The sequence below is a fragment of the Hypanus sabinus genome, chromosome 4 (assembly GCF_030144855.1).
Source record: "Hypanus sabinus isolate sHypSab1 chromosome 4, sHypSab1.hap1, whole genome shotgun sequence".
NCBI classification, from domain to species: Eukaryota; Metazoa; Chordata; class Chondrichthyes; order Myliobatiformes; family Dasyatidae; genus Hypanus; species Hypanus sabinus.
In genome coordinates this window covers 159,256,569-159,274,120 of record NC_082709.1, presented here as the reverse complement: position 1 = coordinate 159,274,120, position 17,552 = coordinate 159,256,569, and the positions used below count along the sequence as shown (strand labels likewise).

Below are 17,552 nucleotides of genomic sequence, written 5' to 3'. Positions count from 1 at the left end.
AGGATAGAAACTGTCCTTGAGCCTGGTAGTACATGCTTTCAGGCTTTTGTATGTTTGCTCAATGGCAGAGAGGAGAAAAGAGATTGCACAGGACAGATTATGCTGGCTGCTTTACCAAGTCAGCAAGAAATGTCGGTAAACACAAAGTACATTGCAGATGCTGTGATCAAATCAAGACGTACAAACAAGCTGGATGAACTCAGCAGGTCGGGCAGCATCCGTTGAAATGAGCAGTCAACGTTTCGGACTGAGACCCTTCATCAGGACTCAAGGGATGCTGCCCGACCTGCTGAGTTCATCCAGCTTGTTTGTACATCAAGAAATGTTGGTAGGTGTCCTTGGAGGGGAGATTCCCATGATGTGCTGAGCTGTGTCTGCAAATCTCTCGTGTTTAAAATTATTTTGTTATTTGTAATATGAATTATATAATTACAAGCACTAAACTGCACATTTCACTTGAAAACACACATTTTAGAAGGCAACTGAGTTGCAGTAAATAGGAGAGTAATTATCTTTTGTAAGGATGTACAAAATTAATTATTGTTGAGCCTTAAAGACATTAAATAGAACTGAATGCATTATTCAAAACAATGACATTATTAAAATAATAGTGTCATTATCCTGCTGCAGCAGCAAAAAAATCAATAATCAGAATTTTTCAATTCATCTGCACCTAAATAATTAAATGATTGATATGATCCCAAATTTGGAACTTCCTGTTGGAAAAGAGAAATAAGATAAACTCTGTAATTTATACATTCATATAACCAATAAATTAATTGCAGAATTGCCTTTATTGTAATTACAAGCACTTTATTGTTCAATTAAGATTAAATGACATTGGATTGTTTAAACAAACCATGCCAGAGATAATAAAAGCTTGAGTGTGTTTCACGCTGAAATAACGTGCTGGAAGGGAAAATGCACCACAATTTGATTAAATCTCGTGATAGAGTGACTCACGATAGTGTACTATTTCAGAAAATGGAAGAACGAATGATTCTTACGCAATTGGAAAATACAAAACGACTTAAAGAATTCAACTATATTTTCAATGAAAAAGGCCAACTGAGACACATCGAAACGAACCAACCATTTGTCTCCAAGCAGTACAACAATGCTATGAATTTGGACCATGAGTGGTACACTGCCTTTGGAAGAACTTTAGCCGAGTATATATATGAACTATTGGAGAAAGGATGTGGATTGAAACGACTGTATGTTCCCGAAGATGCCGCGGAGGACGAGCCTAAAAGTTTTTGTTTCACGAGCGAAGGTGCCCTAAATGCTCCTTCGAAGTTGATTGTTTTCGTCCAGGATCGCGGGGTTATGCGGGCTGGTACATGGTCCCAACAATTGGTTGTGCATGATTGTCTGGACACGGGCACACAAATCCCCTTCATTGAACGAGCTCTAAGCGAGCAATATGAGGTCATGGTATTAAATCCCAATGACAACTTCCTGGCAATCGAGATGGGCCATTCCGCGGATGCTCAAAGTGAACACAAGGTTGAAAAGCCAAAAAGGGGGGTTGAAAGTCATGAACAGCATATGTCCTACATTTGGGACCACTTCCTATCCAAGTGTGCTCCCATGAGTGTGGCGTTCGTTGTTCACGGCTATGGTGGCTTGGCATTTATGAGTCTGTTAACTGAACGTGCAGAGGTGATGAACAAAGTTTATACCGTGGCGTTCATAAATTCTAATCACGATGTAGATCATCAGAATGTTGGCCCAACGGAACGGGACTGGATCGCAAAGAACTGCCGTAAATGGCTACTGAGCGATAAGCCTCTGGACAAGCCCGTGAGCTCTATGAGGAAAGACTGTCCGCAAGTTTCGGCAGGCACCGAAAACCACGATTTGGCGCCTGCGACTTGCTTGCACCCTATTTTCAAGTATTTGAAGAAAGTTTCAAATACACAGAAAACTAACCAATTCACCAGGTCGCCAATTGTTACAAGACGTTCAAGCAAGGAAAAACTAAAAAGAACAGCTGACAGTAATTAGCAACCAACAAAGCAAATCATATTAAGAGAAGCTCGTCTAAAATACCGACTGATGTTCTCCACACTTATACTAACACGTTTTCAGCTGGCGTGTTAATTGTATTCCACTATAATCGCGCATTTTAACACCTTGCCTTGTAATGACAGGTAGAATTGTTTGGTTATTTAATGAACCATTCTTGGCAATTAACAATGTTGTGATGCGTGTGGTCTGTTGATGTGCCTAACTGGCTGGCTCTGCTTTAACTTCGAAACAATTTGGTTTTCTGAGGACATTCACGACTATTCCCAGAAATAACATCGCGTGAGTATTTTTCTCTTAAAGGAATTTCGCTTTCAAGCCTGAACATTTGAGATTTCGGGAAACGTTTCCCGTTCCTTTCTACCGTCGCGGGGAACCGGAGGTAAAGTGTTCCTCGAACGAGGAAGTAAAGACGGTACATTTTACCTTTTATTCCCAATAATACCGGGTAAAAAGCCCAAAAAGCAAGCGACCATCGACACTGGTTATATAATGAACTGCGTTTCAACCTCCTTGTCACATTTCAAATGGAGACCTGAACTTTTGGATCTCGTACTTGTGTTACGCATACGGGGGATGGATACTAAATCCATTCTTCACAGCTTCCTATATTTAACAGTATTTTCTCTCTGTTCGTGATAATGAAATCTTCAGTTTTATTTCGAGCTTGGGCTGAGTTAACAGACACTCGGCCATTGTGCCACACAACGATTGTTGAATCGATGTGTGGGGCTTTAGTGAACGCCTGTTGGTGAGGAAAGTAAGGTCGCGTAAGATCTTTCTGCAAGGTTGTCCACCATCTATTAAAGACGCAGTAATGGCGGTTAATGAAATTGTGAGATATTTGGAGATTCAGCACGGTAACAGGGCCCTTCTGGCCCCACGAACCCTCGTCGCTCAATTGCACCCATGCGACCAATTTACCAACAACCCGTACATCTTTGGAACGTCGGAAGAAATCTGAGCACCCGGAGGAAACCCACAGAGTTTCGGAGAAAACGTACAAACTCCTTCCAACCAGAGTTGGAACTGAACCCCGTTCTCTGGCGCTGTAATAGCGTTATGCTACCGTGTTGTGTTGGGTGTGGGGGAAGCAGTCGACGTTTCGGGCCAAGACATTTCATCCGAACGAGTTTATTTCTCTGCATAGATGCAGCCTGACTTGCTGAGTTTCTCCAACAGTTTGTTTACTCACGGTTCCCAGCACCTGTAGAATCTTTGCGTTTACAGTCAGGTTTCCCTGACAGCTGCCTGTAGGAAAGGTCTAACAGCAGCTCCTCCCAGACCACATAATTTTATTGGAGCATACAGAAGGCAGAGAGTGTTATATGAATTTTAGAGAGGCAGTTAAAGCAAAGGTTCAGCCAGGTAAGTGATACAGCAGGACGGGCAGCCAGGCACTCCACTAGCTGACCCCATCTCAAACAAATCAAGGTCATCATAACAGGCTTGGTTGTGGAGCAGGGTGGGCAAGCCACATTGATGGGGTACTGTCTGGTTAGGGGTTTATCTTAAGCCAGGGGTGAGACCCTGAGATGGTGTGTTGTTATCTGATGTCAGGATCAAAGATACTTGAGTGGGCACAATACATTCGGTAAGGGTGAGCAGTCAGAGATCATGTATCCCCATTGGGACTAACAACATGGGATGATCTCTCCAAGAAGTTTTTGGGGAGGGTGAAAATGGGTCCCTTTGGAGTGTTGAAAATGTGGTGGCATTGTACTTGAAAGTGACAAAGACTGCTCTGTGCCTTCCTGGTACACTCTTCAACTAACTTTCCCTTTCTTGCAGCAACTGCCTGATTTAACATCTGCTTATCCGACTCTTCACTTCTTTCCCATCCAGAGGATCCACTCATTCAAGGTGGAACAGTGATTCATTCGTATTTCAGAATTTAAGAGTATTTAGTGTTCAAAATGCGGTCATCTTTAAATTACAAGAATCAAATACAACTGCACAACACACGCACACAGCTAGAGGAACTTGGCAGGCCAGGCAGCATCTATGGGGGAAAAAGTAAACACTCAATGTTTCGATCCGACACCCTTTATCAGGACCAGAGAGAAAAAAAGATGAGAAGTCAGAGTTAGAAGGTGGGGGGGGGGGGAGGAAGAAACAAACAAGTGAAACTGGGAGCAGGGGAGGGGTGAAGGAAAGAGCTGGTAAGTTGATTGGTGAAAGATACAAGGTTGGACAAGGGGAGAGTCTGACAAGAGGACAAAGCCATAGAAAAAAGAAAAGTGGGAGGAGCACCAAAGGGAGTGATGGGCAGGTAAAGAGAGAGGGAAAAGGAAATGCTGAGGAAGTGGAAGGGGGTGAATTACCAGAGGTTTGAGAAATCAATGTTCAAACCATCAGGTTGGAGGCTACCCAACCTAGGCTATTAGTGTGGAATGAGCTTCCTGTAGAAGTAGTAGAGGCCAGTTCAGTTGTGTCATTTAAGGTAAAATTGGATAGGTATATGGACAGGAAAGGAGTGGAGGGTTATGGGCTGAGTGCAGGTAGGTGGGACTAGGTGAGATTAAGAGTTCGGCACAGACTAGGAGGGTCGAGATGGCCTGTTTCCGTGCTGTGGTTGTTATATGGTTACCCAGATGGAATATAAGGTGTTGCTCCTGCAACCTGAGAGTAGCCTCATTACAACAGTAGAGGAGGCCATGGATTGACATGGCAGAATAGGAATGGGAAGTGGAATTAAAATGGGTGGCCATGAGGAGATTCTGCTTTTTCTGCTGGATGGAGCGTAGGTGCTCAGCTAAGTGGCCTCCCAGTCTGCGTTAGGTCTCACCGATATAGCCAGCAGGTTTACAACTAGATGATGGGTGTAACATAAATGGATGGAAGGACAAGCCAATGATTGGATAAAACTGCGAACAGAGCAAAGAGTTAATTTGTACCACAGAGGCAAAATTCAAAAGGGCAAGAATGCAGGACTGTAGGTACTGTATTTAAATGCATGTGGCATTTGAAATAAGGTGGACGCAATTAGAGATTGGTTGGTATTATGTTGTGGGATCACTGAGTTATGACTGAAAGGTCATAGTTGGGAGCTTAACATCAAAGGATATACTTTGTATTGAAAGGTCAAGCAGGAACGTGTACGCAGTGGTGAGGCCCTGTTGGGAAGAGATGGAATTGATCTTTAGAAAGATATGGGGACAGAGAATGTTGAATCTCTGGGTGGAGTTAAGAAACTGTATGAGTTAAAAAAAATTATGAAAATATAGGCCTCCAAAAAGTAGCCAAGATCTGGGGTTGAGATTGCAAAGGGAGAAGGAAAAGGCACATAAGGGTAATGACACAATTGTAATGGGAGATTTCAATATGCAAGGGGATTAGGAAAATCAGGTTGCTTTTGGATCGCAAGAGAGGGAATTTGTTGAATGATTACGAGATGGCTGTTTGGAGCAGCTTGTGTTTGAGCCTACTCGGGGAAAGGCTATCTTAGATTGGATGTTGTGTAATAATCCAGACCTTATTAGGGAAATAAAGGTAAAGGAACCCTTAGTGGACAGTGATCATAATATGACTGAATTCATACTGCCATTTGAGAGGGAGGAAGTACAAGTCACGTGTATCTGTATCACAGTGGAATAAAGGGAATTGCAGAGGCATGAGAGACAAGCTTGCCCAGGTGGATTGGAGGAGGATACTGGCGGGGATGACGGCAGAGCAGACATGGCTGAAATTTCTGGGAAAAGTTCACAAGGTGCAGGATAGATGTGTCCCACAGAGGAAGAAGTTCCAAATGGCAGTAGTAGGCAACCATGGTTGACAAAGGAAGTTAAGGACTACATAAAAGTCAAGGTACAGGCATATAAGGTAGCAAAAGTGAGAGGGAAGTTGGATGGTTGGGAAGCTTTTAAAATCCAACAAAATGCTACAAAAAAAAGTATAAGAAGGGAAAAGATTAAATATAGGGGCAGACTAGCCAATAATATAAAACAGGATACCAAAATTGTTTGTTTTATAGAGTAAAAGGGAGGTGAGAGTTGATATTAGACCGCTGGAGAAGTAGTAATGGGGAACAAAGAAATGGCAGATGAACAATGGGTACTTTGCATCTGTATTCAGTGTGGAAGACACTCACTGTGTGCCAGTCGTCTGAGTGTTATGGAGCAGGAGTGAGTGCCGTTGCTACTACAAAGGGAAAAAGTGCTGGGCAAACTCAAAGGTCCTGAGGTGGATAAGTCACCTGGACCAGATGGACTATATTCCAGAATCCTGAGTGAGATTACTGAAGAAAACAGATGCATTGTTCATGATCTTTCAAGAATCACTTGATTCTGGCATAGTCCTGGAGGACTGGAAGATTGCAAATGTCACTCCACTCTTTAAGAAGGGAGGAAGGCAAAAGAAAGGGAATTATAGACCAGTGGTTGGTAAAGTGTTGTAGTCTGTTATTAAGGATGAGGTTTTGAGGTACTTAAAGACTAATGATAAAACAAGTCGAAGTCAGAACAGCTTCTGTGAAGGGAAATCTTGCCTGACAAATCTGCTAGAGTCCTTCAAGGAAGTAACAAACAAGAGGTAGTGGATGTCATTTACTTGGATTTTCAGAAGGCATTTGATAAGATGACACACATGATGCTGCTTAACAAGATAACATCCCATGGTGTTACAGGAAAGATCCTGGCATGGATAGAAGAATGGCTGACAGGCAGGAGGCAGCGAGTGGGAATAAAAAGGGCCTTTTCTGATTGGTTGCCAGTGGTGTTCCTCCAGGGTTAGTATTGGGACTGCCACTTTTCACATTGTCAGTGATTTAGATAATGGAATTGATGGCTTTATGGCAATGTTTGCAGATGATATGAAGATAGGTGGAGGGGTAGATGGTGCTGAGGAAGCAATGTGATTGTAACAGGACTTGGATAAATTGGAAGAATGGGGGGAAAGTGGCAGATGGAATGCAGTGTTGGGAAATGCAATGCATTTTGGTAAAAGGAACAATGGTGCAGACTATTATCGAAATGGGGAGAAAGTTCAAACATCAGAGGTGCAGAGGGACTTGGGAGTCCTTCTGCAAGACTCCCAGAAGATTAATTTATAGGTTGACTCTGTGGTAAAGAAGGCAAATGAAATTTTGGCATTTATTTCAAGGGGAATAGAATATAAAAGCAAGGAGATAATGCTGAGGCTTTATAAGACACTAGTCAGGCTGCATTTGCGAATTCAGTTGATAATTTTGAGCCCCATATCTCAAAAGAATGTATTCTCATTGGAGAGAGTCCAGAGGTGGTTCCAGAAATGATGTTGTTAAGATATGAGGAACGTTTGGTAGCTGTGGGCCTGTACTCACTGGAATCTAGAAGAATGGGGGATCATATTGAAACCTACCACATGTTGAAAGGACTAGATAAGGTGTATGTTGAGAGGATGTTCCCTATGGTGGGGGTACCCAGAACTAGAGGGCACAGCCTCAAAATTGAGGGGTGACCCTTTACAACAGAGATAAAAGGAATATTTTTAGCCAGCGTAGTAAATCTATGGAATGCTCTGCCACAGTCTATGGTAGAGGCCAAGTACCTATGTATACTTAAGGCAGAAGTTGATTGTTTCCTGATCAGTCAGGGCATCAAATGATATGGCAAGAAGGCAGGTGTATGGGATTGAGTGGGATCCTGGATCAGCCATGATGGAATGGCAGAGCAGACTCGATGGGCTGAATGGCTTAATTCAGCTCTTGTGTCTTATGGTCTTGTGATGTACAGGAGGCCACACCAGGAGCACCGGATACAATAAAAGACCCCAACGGACGGGTGAAGTGTTGCCTTCAAAGAAAGTGAAGCCCGTTTCTTTGAAAGAGGACATCTCCTTCTCACTAGAATGAAAAGCCTCATCCTGAGACAATATGTGGCAGAGACAGAGGGATTGAGAGAAGGAGATGGCATTTTTACTACCATTCAGGGCCCGAAAGTCTTTCCAGATAAGGCAACACTTCACCTGCATGTCTATTGGGGTCTTCTACTGTATCCGGTGCTGCTGGTGTGGCCTCCTGTATATTGGTGTGACCCGACTTGCATTAGGAGAATACTTTGCTGAGCTCCTACGCTCTGTCCCCCAGAGAACGCGGCATATCCCCATGGCCACCCATTTTAATTCCACTTCACATTCCAGCATGTCAGTCCATGGCTACCTCTACTGTCATGATGAGGCCACACTCAGATTGGAGGAGCAGCACTTTGTAGTTTGTCTGAGTAGCCTCCAAACTGATGACATGAACCTCGAGTTCTTGAACTTCTGGTAATGCCCATTCTATTCCCCCCCCCCCCACCATTCCCCATTCCTAGCTCCCCTCTCACCTTATCTCCTTACCTGCCCATCGCCTCCCTCTGATGCTCCTCTCCTTTTTTTCTTCCATTGCCTTCTGTTCTTTCCTATCAGAATTCCCCTTCTCCAGCCCAGCATCGCTTTCACCAATTAACTTCCCAGCTCTTTACTTCACCCCTCCCCTCCTCCCAGTTCATTTATGACCTTGTAGCTCTTCCTCTGCTCTCACCACCTTAAACTCTGACACCTCATCTTTTTTTCTCCAGTCGTGATGAAGGGTCTCAGCCCGAACCGTTGACTGTACTCTTTTCCATGGATGCTGCCTGGCCTGCTGAGTTCCTCCAGCATTTTGTTTGTGTTGCTTGGATTTCCAGCATCTCCAGATTTTCTCTTGTTTATGATTGAAACACAAATTGTGTGACTGCTTTACAGAACATCTGTTCAAATCATCGTGGTGACCTGAGCTTTTGTTGCCTGTAATTTTAAATCTGTCCCATTCCCATTCTGATCTGTCTTTGGTCTTTTAAGTTCAAGAAACAAATTATAGTCATTGCCATTTTAGGACTTAACATTAAATCACTGATTTAAGACAACCGGCCTTCCTGCCTGATCAGAACTAGCAATTCATTCGCTCAGTTTTTCTCTTTTCATAGATGCTATCTGACAGGCTACTTACAGCATTTTGTTTTATTTCACAAGTTATGCCAAAGCTACTTGTGTAGCTTTTTTTTTTGCTTTTCAAGAATAAGGAAATCACGTTGCTGACAAAAAAATTCAATAACCAGAGTACGTGAATCATTTCTCCAAAGATCAAATTGTGGCAGCAACTTTTCTAATCAGCAGAGGTCTGGAGTTCTGGGATTGTGAAATTCCAAACAATTGTGGAGCAGAAGCTCTGGAAAGTGCTGTTTGTGGATTTCTTCCAAGTCTTTTGTTGATTAATTGCAAGAACTGGATAAGTATTTAACAAACATTTCAAAGTTCCTCATTGTCTGAGGAGTATTTGATTACAAATCACCAAAGTTGTTTCCATGAAGTAATTGTAAAGTTCAACAGCCAGCTGGTGCATTCAGATGCCATGATAAAGGAGGTCATACTTTGGGATGTTCCTTGGATCAATAGGGCTGTGTACTATTAACTTCCCACGCATTGCTCCTCGGAATATTACTTCAATTAAATCTATGAAGTCTTGCTTGGTTTTGAAACACCCAACAAACTTTGTATGGTCTGGAGACCTTAAAAAAAAAAAGAGTAAACACTTGAGTTTGCTATTGTGTCCACAATTTACAATGATCCAAAGCACTTCACGAACAAGTAAGCAGACACTGAAGGAACTCGAGAGAATAAGGCTGAAGGCATTAAAGATAGTCAGAGCCATGGAAACTTGTGATTGAAAGTAAAAATATGTGGGATGGCATAGCCTAACATGATTTTAACAAAAGGATAGGTTTAGGGTTAAGAGTGAAATTTTGGAATAGATGAAGTTGATTGAGGCAAGGGATAGGGGATGAAAGTCTATTCCACAGAGCATTAGAATAGTTAAAATAGTTAAATCCAAACTGAATGAGGATTGAGTAACAGATATCAATAGAATGGTGGAACCAGACATGTTAAAGGGGGAAGTGGATGGGCTTTTGATGGAGCTAACAGAGGGAAGAAAACTCAGTTTGGAGTTAATTAGAATATAAAGATAAAAGAGAGGTGGAATGCAATTGATACCATGGTTATGAAGTTTCTAGTGGAATGTAAAACTAATCTTATCCCTTTGTTTACATGCAATGAAGTGTTTCATCAAAACCCAGATAAGGAACAGTGTCAGAAAGCTGTTAGAGAAGATGCTTATATTCCAGCTGTGTGTCATCCAACCTGATGGCATGAATATCAATTTCTCCTTTTGGTTTAAAAAAAATACCCTTCCCCTCTTCTTCTATTCCCCACTCTGTCCTTTAACCTCTTCTCTACCAGTTTACACCCCCTCCTAGGTCCCCACCTCCTTCCATGGTCCACTCTATCAGGTTCCTGCATCTCCAGCCCCTACCTTTCCCACCCACCTGGCTTCACCTATCACCTTTTGGTTATCCTTCTTTCCCTCCCACCACCTTTTTACTCTGGCATCTTCCCCCTTCGTTTCCAGCCCTGAAGATGCTGGAATTTGAAACAAAACCAGAAATGCTAGAAGAATTCATCCAGTTAAGCAACATTTGCTGAAAGAGACACCCATCAATGTTGTGGTGCAGTGATCATCCTCAGTTTTTGGGTCTTCCTATCACCATTTTGTCTCTTTTACTTTTGTACCAGTACTGATGGACCTGTCCCACAATCTCAGTATTGCCAAATGGAGAGAATATTTAATAGGATGTTGCCAGATTGGAAGACTTTAGCTATGGGAGAGAACATATTGAAATGTATATGATTGAGAGGCATAGGTAGAGAAGGTAGACACCCCTTTTTCTGTGTTAGGGTTTCATAAGCAAAGGTCATAGGTTAAAGGTGAGAAGAATTTTAAAGGTGATCTGAGGATTATTTTTCTTTACAGAGGGTAGTTAATATCTGGAACATTCTGCTGAGGAGGTGGAGTCAGAAAAAATTACTAAAGTATTTTGACAGGTACTTCAATAAGCAAGGCTTTGGAGGATAAAACCTACTGTGGGCAAATGCAAATGTAATCTTCAACTACAGCAATGGATTTAGAGGTAGCTAGTTATTGAAAAATATTACAAAAACTACAGTGTAACCGACAAGACTGTTAACTTAAAGAGAAAGTGAAAAGCAGATATCCTTTTATAAACTGTTTCTCCCATTCAATAATGCAACTTGGAAGCCTCAATTATTATACCTGCACCTCCATACTTTAATTGTAGAAACAATATCTTACCCATAATCCACTTTCATATGTTGGCCATTGAAGAAGAACACTGTAGAAGGAATGTAGCTGATATCAAAGTAGCGGGTATATATCGGCACACAGTCAACATCCACGAGGTAAATAGCTGCCATTTTACTCAGATCATGAGCAGTCTTTGAAAGCTTGTAGAATAATGAAAAAAAAATAAAATGTTATATTAAGAAAATATCGGAAGTGACACATCTACCTTAGAAAGCATTTTAGAAAAACAAGTTTCTCAACTATGGATTATTTTGGTTTCATTTGGAGATATGCTTACTAGTTTGTAAATTAAAATAAATTTGGGTTAATATCCTAATTTCAGATAACTCCTACAATTTTGTTCTTTCCAGTTTATATTTAATAAGCTCAGCCAATTGCCTACTGCTGCCAATGATTTCTGGCTTTCACGAGTGAGAAAAATTGATCTTGAGTTGTACTTGAATATTACAAAATAAGATAATATCCAGAGTTGGGGGTACAAGGTATTGTAGAAAAGGGGATCTTAAACACAAAGCAGCTTCAAATATTGTGAAAACTTTCTGGAAGTTTGCTTCATAGAGTATTAAAAAGAACTGCCTTTAGAACAGAAAATGCTCTTTTTGAGAACAGGCATTTCAAAAACATCTTCCCTCACCCTGAAGGAGTAAGCAATGTGTTGATATATGACAGGTATTGTAGGTTAACAATGATATGCTAATGGAATGCAAAAACATTTTAACCATCATTTTCCTTTCACAAAACAAGTTACTGATGGCCTGCTGAGGTAAAATTCCATCAATATCCTTGCCCCAAGCAACTTTTATATAACCCTAAATCTATAAGGTCAAGTCAAACTAATAGCAGATTCTTTCATAAATTATGGCCTAAATTTTGTATCAATAACAATTCCTTTCTATTGTATTAATTAGTAAAATATTTCAGCAGTTTCCCAAGTGGGATACTAAACCAAAGCTGATGCCAGGAAACAAGAATGTAAGAACCAGGAGTACACCAGCTGGCTTTTTGAGTCTTGGCATCTGTCAAGATCATCATTTTTATCTATCCCTGTTCAGTTTTCTTGGATTCTCCCTATTATCTTGTCCCTTGATTTTCTTAATATCTAGAACTCTTTTCAATGAATTATTTGACAAGAACTACCATAGCTGTCCAAGGTAGAGAATAGCAAAGATCTACCACCTGTGTGAAGAACTCTCTCTACATCTTATCCTAAATGGTGTCTCCCCTATTTTGAACCCAGGATCCTTGATTCTAGATTTTCAGACAGAAGAAACATCCACACAATCAAGCCTTGTAAGAATTCTGTATGACTGATTTATCATTCATTCTTCTAAACTCTACAGTATATAGACCAAACTTGCCAGTGCAGGAACTACTTTGCTGAATCTTCATTATCCTCCCTCTCTTGCAATATATCTCTTTAGGTAAGAAGACCTCAACGATGCACAGCAATCCCAAGTGTGATCTTACGAAGACAGTAAATAATTGCAATGAAGCTGTAGTCAAATCCTTTCACAATACAGGCCAAAATGATGTACCATTTGCTTTCTAAATGCTTCTTGTACCTACATTTGCTTTCGGACTCTACTGGGCCTTTTGAACACCATTACTTCCAAACTTGCTGTCATTTAAAAATACTCCACTATTCTGAAATAAATGACCTCAAATTTTACCACCTTATATTTCATCTTACATAATCTTATTCACTCGCCTAGTTTGCCTATATCCCTGTGCAACGTCTTTACAGCTTCTTCCCTACACAGAATCCCAACTAGTTTTGGATCAGCAAACATGGAAATATGACATTTGTTTGCTTCATCCATATCTGCCTCACCTATCTTAAGTGGGCAATTACTTATTTTTGAACAGTGACCCGTAGTTCTAGACCAGAGGTCCATAAACCCTCAGTTAATGGTAAGGCTTCATGGCATAAAATAAGGTTGGGAACCTCTCTTCTAGACTAGCTTTACAAGAGAAAACACCTCCTCCAACTCCACACAGTCTCGACATTTCAGGATCTCAAAAGTCTGAATCAAATCACCTAATTCAGCTAAGCCCTCGTTAACCTGTCTGTAAACTAGTTGCCATTCTATGTCATGCTATCCCAGTTCCACGTTTTTTAAACTTGGTGATCACTGTTCAGTGTGAGACCAGTTCAAAAACCACCTCAAAATTTCTTTTTCTTTTCAAATCATTTTATTATTATTATTCAAAAATAACACAGGTACATTGAAGTATCAACACTTACAATGCCTCAAAAAACGAAATTATCTTAAAGATTGAAAATTTTTGTGAATTTAAAAAAACCCTACTAAGCAAGAAAAGTGAGGGAAAAAAAGAGAAACCCATTGGAGGTACGACCCCGGAGCCATGCGTCATACAGAAAACTTCTAGAAATAAACATCAAGCTGCCATCAAGAAAGAAAGATACATCAAGAAAAAAAAATTACACTTAGATCGTGGAGGAAATCTATCAGTTAACTGAAATGATAATAACGAGCAAATGAGCCCCATCTCTTCTCAAAATCAAATAAAGGTTCAAAGGTTTGACTTCTAATTTTCTCCAAGCTAAGATACAGCATCACTTGAGAGAACCATTGTGTCAAAGTAGGAGCTGATATATCCTTCCATTTCAACAAGATGGCCCTCCTAGCTATCAATGTAAAAATGCAATAACATGTTGGTCAGACACAGAAATACCATGGATATTTAGAGGAATTATTCCAAAAAGCACAGTCAATTTATTAGGTTGTAAGTTGACTCTGAGTGCTTTAGAAATTGTCGAAAAGACTGACGTCCAAACCTGTTTTAATATAGAACATGACCAGAACATATGTGTCAGTGTAGCTATCTCAGTTTTACATCTATCACAATACTTGTCAACATTGGGAAATATTTTAGAAAGTCTCTCCTTCGTCAAATGATAACGATGTACAATTTTAAATTGAATCAGTGAATGATCAGCGCAGATCGAAGAGGAGTTAACCAGCTTCAGAATCCATGTCCAATCCTCCCATATAAAAGTCAAATTGAGTTCCTTCTTCCAATCCTGTTTAATCTTAAGTAAAGGACTTAAGATCCCAATGTAGTAATAAATTATAAATTCTTCCAATAGAACCTTTTAACGAAGGGTTCATATTCATAATCGTATCTAACAAGTCAGCCTCCAATATGTAAGGAAAATTACTTAAATATTTTTTGTATAAAATGTCTGACTTGAAGATATTGTAAAAAAGTGTGATTACGAGAGAGAATATTTATCGACTAATTGTTCAAAAGACATCAATCTGCCTTCTTTAAATAAATCCAAAAAAGAATTTATACCTTTATTTTTCCAAAGTAAAAAAATCGGATCACTCCAGGAAGGTTTAAAAAAGTAATTACAATAAATTATGCTACAAAGTTTAAATTTTTTAAGATTAAAAAAATTGCGGAACTGGAGCCAAATTTGTAAAGAATGCTTAACCACAGGATATAGGTTTAAATGAGCAACTTTTAGCTAATTGTATAGGCAGAGCAACTCCTAATAACGAAGTTAAATAAAACTGTTTCACAGCTCTCAGTTCCAGGTCTACCCAAATTGGCTGATCATTCCTATTACCCCAATATAACCAAAAGACAATATATCGCAAATTAACAGCCCAATAATACATTCTTAGATTAGGCAAAACGAGACCTCCATCCTTTTTCAACTTTTGTAAATAACATTTACTAATTCTTGGTCTTTTATTATCCCAAATAAAAGATAGAATAATAATCAATCTGATCAAAAAACTTCTTAATCAAGAAAACAAGAATATTCTGAAACAAAAATAAAAAATGTTGGTAAAATAATCATTTTAACTACATGAATACGACCAACAAGTGAAAATGTAAGTGGGCTCCATCTACTAAATGAGTATTTCATAGAGTCCACTAAAGGAGGAAAATTGGCTTTATAAAGATCCTTACATTTTTTAGTAATTATGACACCAAAATATCTAAAAGAATCCATAACTTTAAAAGGAATATTATCATAGATAGATTCATTTAAAGGGAGTAATTCACTTTTACTAAAATTTAAATACATCACAAACACCTTCCCCCCATTATCCTTTCAACTACTCACATTAATAGATCAGTCCAATACAATTTTTCATTCATAAATCCATGCTGTCTCTGTTCAATCCTATTATACCCTCCTGTTCTCATCAACATGGGCTCCAGCATTTCCTCTGCTTCTGATGTTAAGCTAACAGGTCAGAATTTCTCCTTCTCTCTCCCACTACTATTTTTATAGTGAGAGTAAAGAGTGTTATAGTTAAGAAAGGAGTAAGGCAGGTTAACTGAGATGACCACAAAAACATTGTCAAGGAGCAGTCTTCAAAGACTCTGTTGAGAGCACTAAAAAAGTGAGCAGAGGGAATCCCAGAGGCTGGTGCTGAGACTGTTGAAGGCATTCATGCCAAAATTATTAAAATCAGGATGGATTGAGTCATAGCAAAGCACAACACAGAAACACACCCCTTGGCCCATTTAGTCTGTGCCGAACCATTAATCTGCCTAGTGCCGTAGACCTGCACCTGGACCATAGTCCTCCATACCCCTACCATCCACGTACCTATTCAAATTTCTCCTAAATGATGGGATCAACCTTGCATTCTCTACTTGTGCTGGCAGCTCATTCCACACTCTCACCACCCTCTGAGTGAAGAATTTCTCCCTCATATTGCCCTTAAATATTTTACCCTTCACTCTTAACCCATGCCCTCTAGTTCTTGTCTCACCCAATCTCAGTGGAAAAACCCTGCTTGTATTTTTTCTGTCAATACCCTTATAATTTTATATACCTCTATCAAATCTGCCCTCAGTATTCTATGTTGTAGAGAATAAAGTCCTAACCTGTTCAATCTTCTCCTATAACTTAGGTCAAATCCCGGCAACATCCTTGTGAATTTTCTGTGCGTATTTTCAATCTTATTTACATTTTTCCTGTAGATTGGTGATCAAAACTGCACACAATATTCCAAATTAGGCCTCACCATCATCCTATACAATTTTTTGTACTCAATACATTGATTTATGAAGGCCCATGTGCCAAAAGTTCTTGATGACCCTATCTAACTGTGACGCCACTTTCAAGGAATTATGGACCTGTATTCCTAGATCCCTCTATACTACTGCACACCTCAGTGCCCTCCAGCTCACCTGGTTGATCCTCCTAAAGTGCACTTGTCTGCATTGAATACCATCTGTCAGTTTTCATTCCATTTTTCCAGCTGGTCCAAATCCCACTGCAAGCTTTGATAGTCTTCCTTGAAGTACACTACACCCCCGATCTAGGTGTCATCCACAAATTTGCTGGTCCAATTTACTAGAATCAGAATCTGGTTTAATATCACTGGCATATGTCATGAAATTTGTTAACTTTGCGGCCGCAATACAATGCACAGGTCTCCAGCCAGAGAGGCAACCATCTACAACCAGTGTTTTGACGACTTCTGCTATGCCAATTTACTACCTCATCTTGAATGCCAAGTGACTTGAACCTTCTTGACGAACCGCCCATGTCAAATCAGTAAAAACACGACAGCCTTGCCTTCATCAACTTTCCTAGTAACTACCTTAAGATTGGTTAGACATGACTTACCACGCACAAAGCCATGTTTAATGAAAATGAACAGAGTTGGTTAAGTACGAGGATCCAAGATGGGTGACAGTGAAGAATGACGCCACAAAGGAGTCCGAAAACGATTATAATTTTAAAACTTGCGCGTTGGCATTTCCAGGTAGACAGATAAACTGGCCTACCTGACTGGGAGTTGGACATCAGATGAATGTGCTTTATTATTGCCAATAATCCTCAAATCTCATACATAAAAAATCACTTCTGAAATAATAACGGCCATCACTAAAATATCTCTATGCTGCAACGCGGCACAAAAAAGCAGATTACTTATTTTTCTGTGATTCTAGTATTTTGAGTAATTGCACCCATTTTCCACGAAAGTTCCCAATGGTCTTGTTTGATAGACCGCATATTCAACATTCCCACAGTACTGCATTGCCGTGACAACGTACATTATACGACAAGAGAAATGGTTTTGTTTAATTTACTGACAATTTCATCGAGTTGCAGACAGACCGGGTCCTGATCGCGGCCAAATCTTAGAACCAGCACCCTCTCCGCCACAGTCTTTATAATATGATCGACATCTTTCTTAGTTTGTAACTTTGGCAGGAACAAGCTCATAGTCTCAGTACTAGGAGGCTAATTGAAATGAAGAGTTACTACAGCGTCCTCTCAGTAACCGGGCGGGAACTAATCGAACCGGATGTTAATCCGTGGCGGCATCAAAATCATTCCCCGGGAACACATTTCAAGGGA

At 40.1% G+C, this 17,552-nt stretch overlaps 2 protein-coding genes across 3 annotated transcripts; one reads left to right on the top strand and one right to left on the bottom strand.

Annotated features, from left to right (window-relative positions):
- The first annotated feature begins 247 nt into the window (after positions 1 to 247).
- On the top strand, positions 248 to 8,277 carry LOC132393404 (putative protein FAM172B). The gene has a single exon (XM_059968564.1). It carries the CDS (start codon positions 922 to 924, stop codon positions 2,008 to 2,010), a length of 1,089 nt encoding a protein of 362 aa, XP_059824547.1. The 5' UTR covers positions 248 to 921; the 3' UTR covers positions 2,011 to 8,277.
- A 231-nt stretch (positions 8,278 to 8,508) lies between these two features.
- Positions 8,509 to 17,552, bottom strand: txnl4b (thioredoxin-like 4B). Of its 2 annotated transcripts, none has more exons than XM_059968561.1 (3): positions 16,815 to 17,263; positions 11,177 to 11,328; positions 8,509 to 9,536 (listed from the first exon to the last, which is right to left on the bottom strand). In XM_059968561.1, the coding sequence occupies exons 1-3, from the start codon at positions 16,992 to 16,994 to the stop codon at positions 9,371 to 9,373; spliced, it is 498 nt and encodes a 165-aa protein (XP_059824544.1). In that variant the 5' UTR covers positions 16,995 to 17,263; the 3' UTR covers positions 8,509 to 9,370. The 2 variants fall into 2 exon arrangements, with proteins under 2 accessions (XP_059824544.1, XP_059824545.1); XM_059968562.1 differs by lacking the exon at positions 16,815 to 17,263 and adding an exon at positions 17,286 to 17,552 and having other exon boundaries at positions 8,521 to 9,536.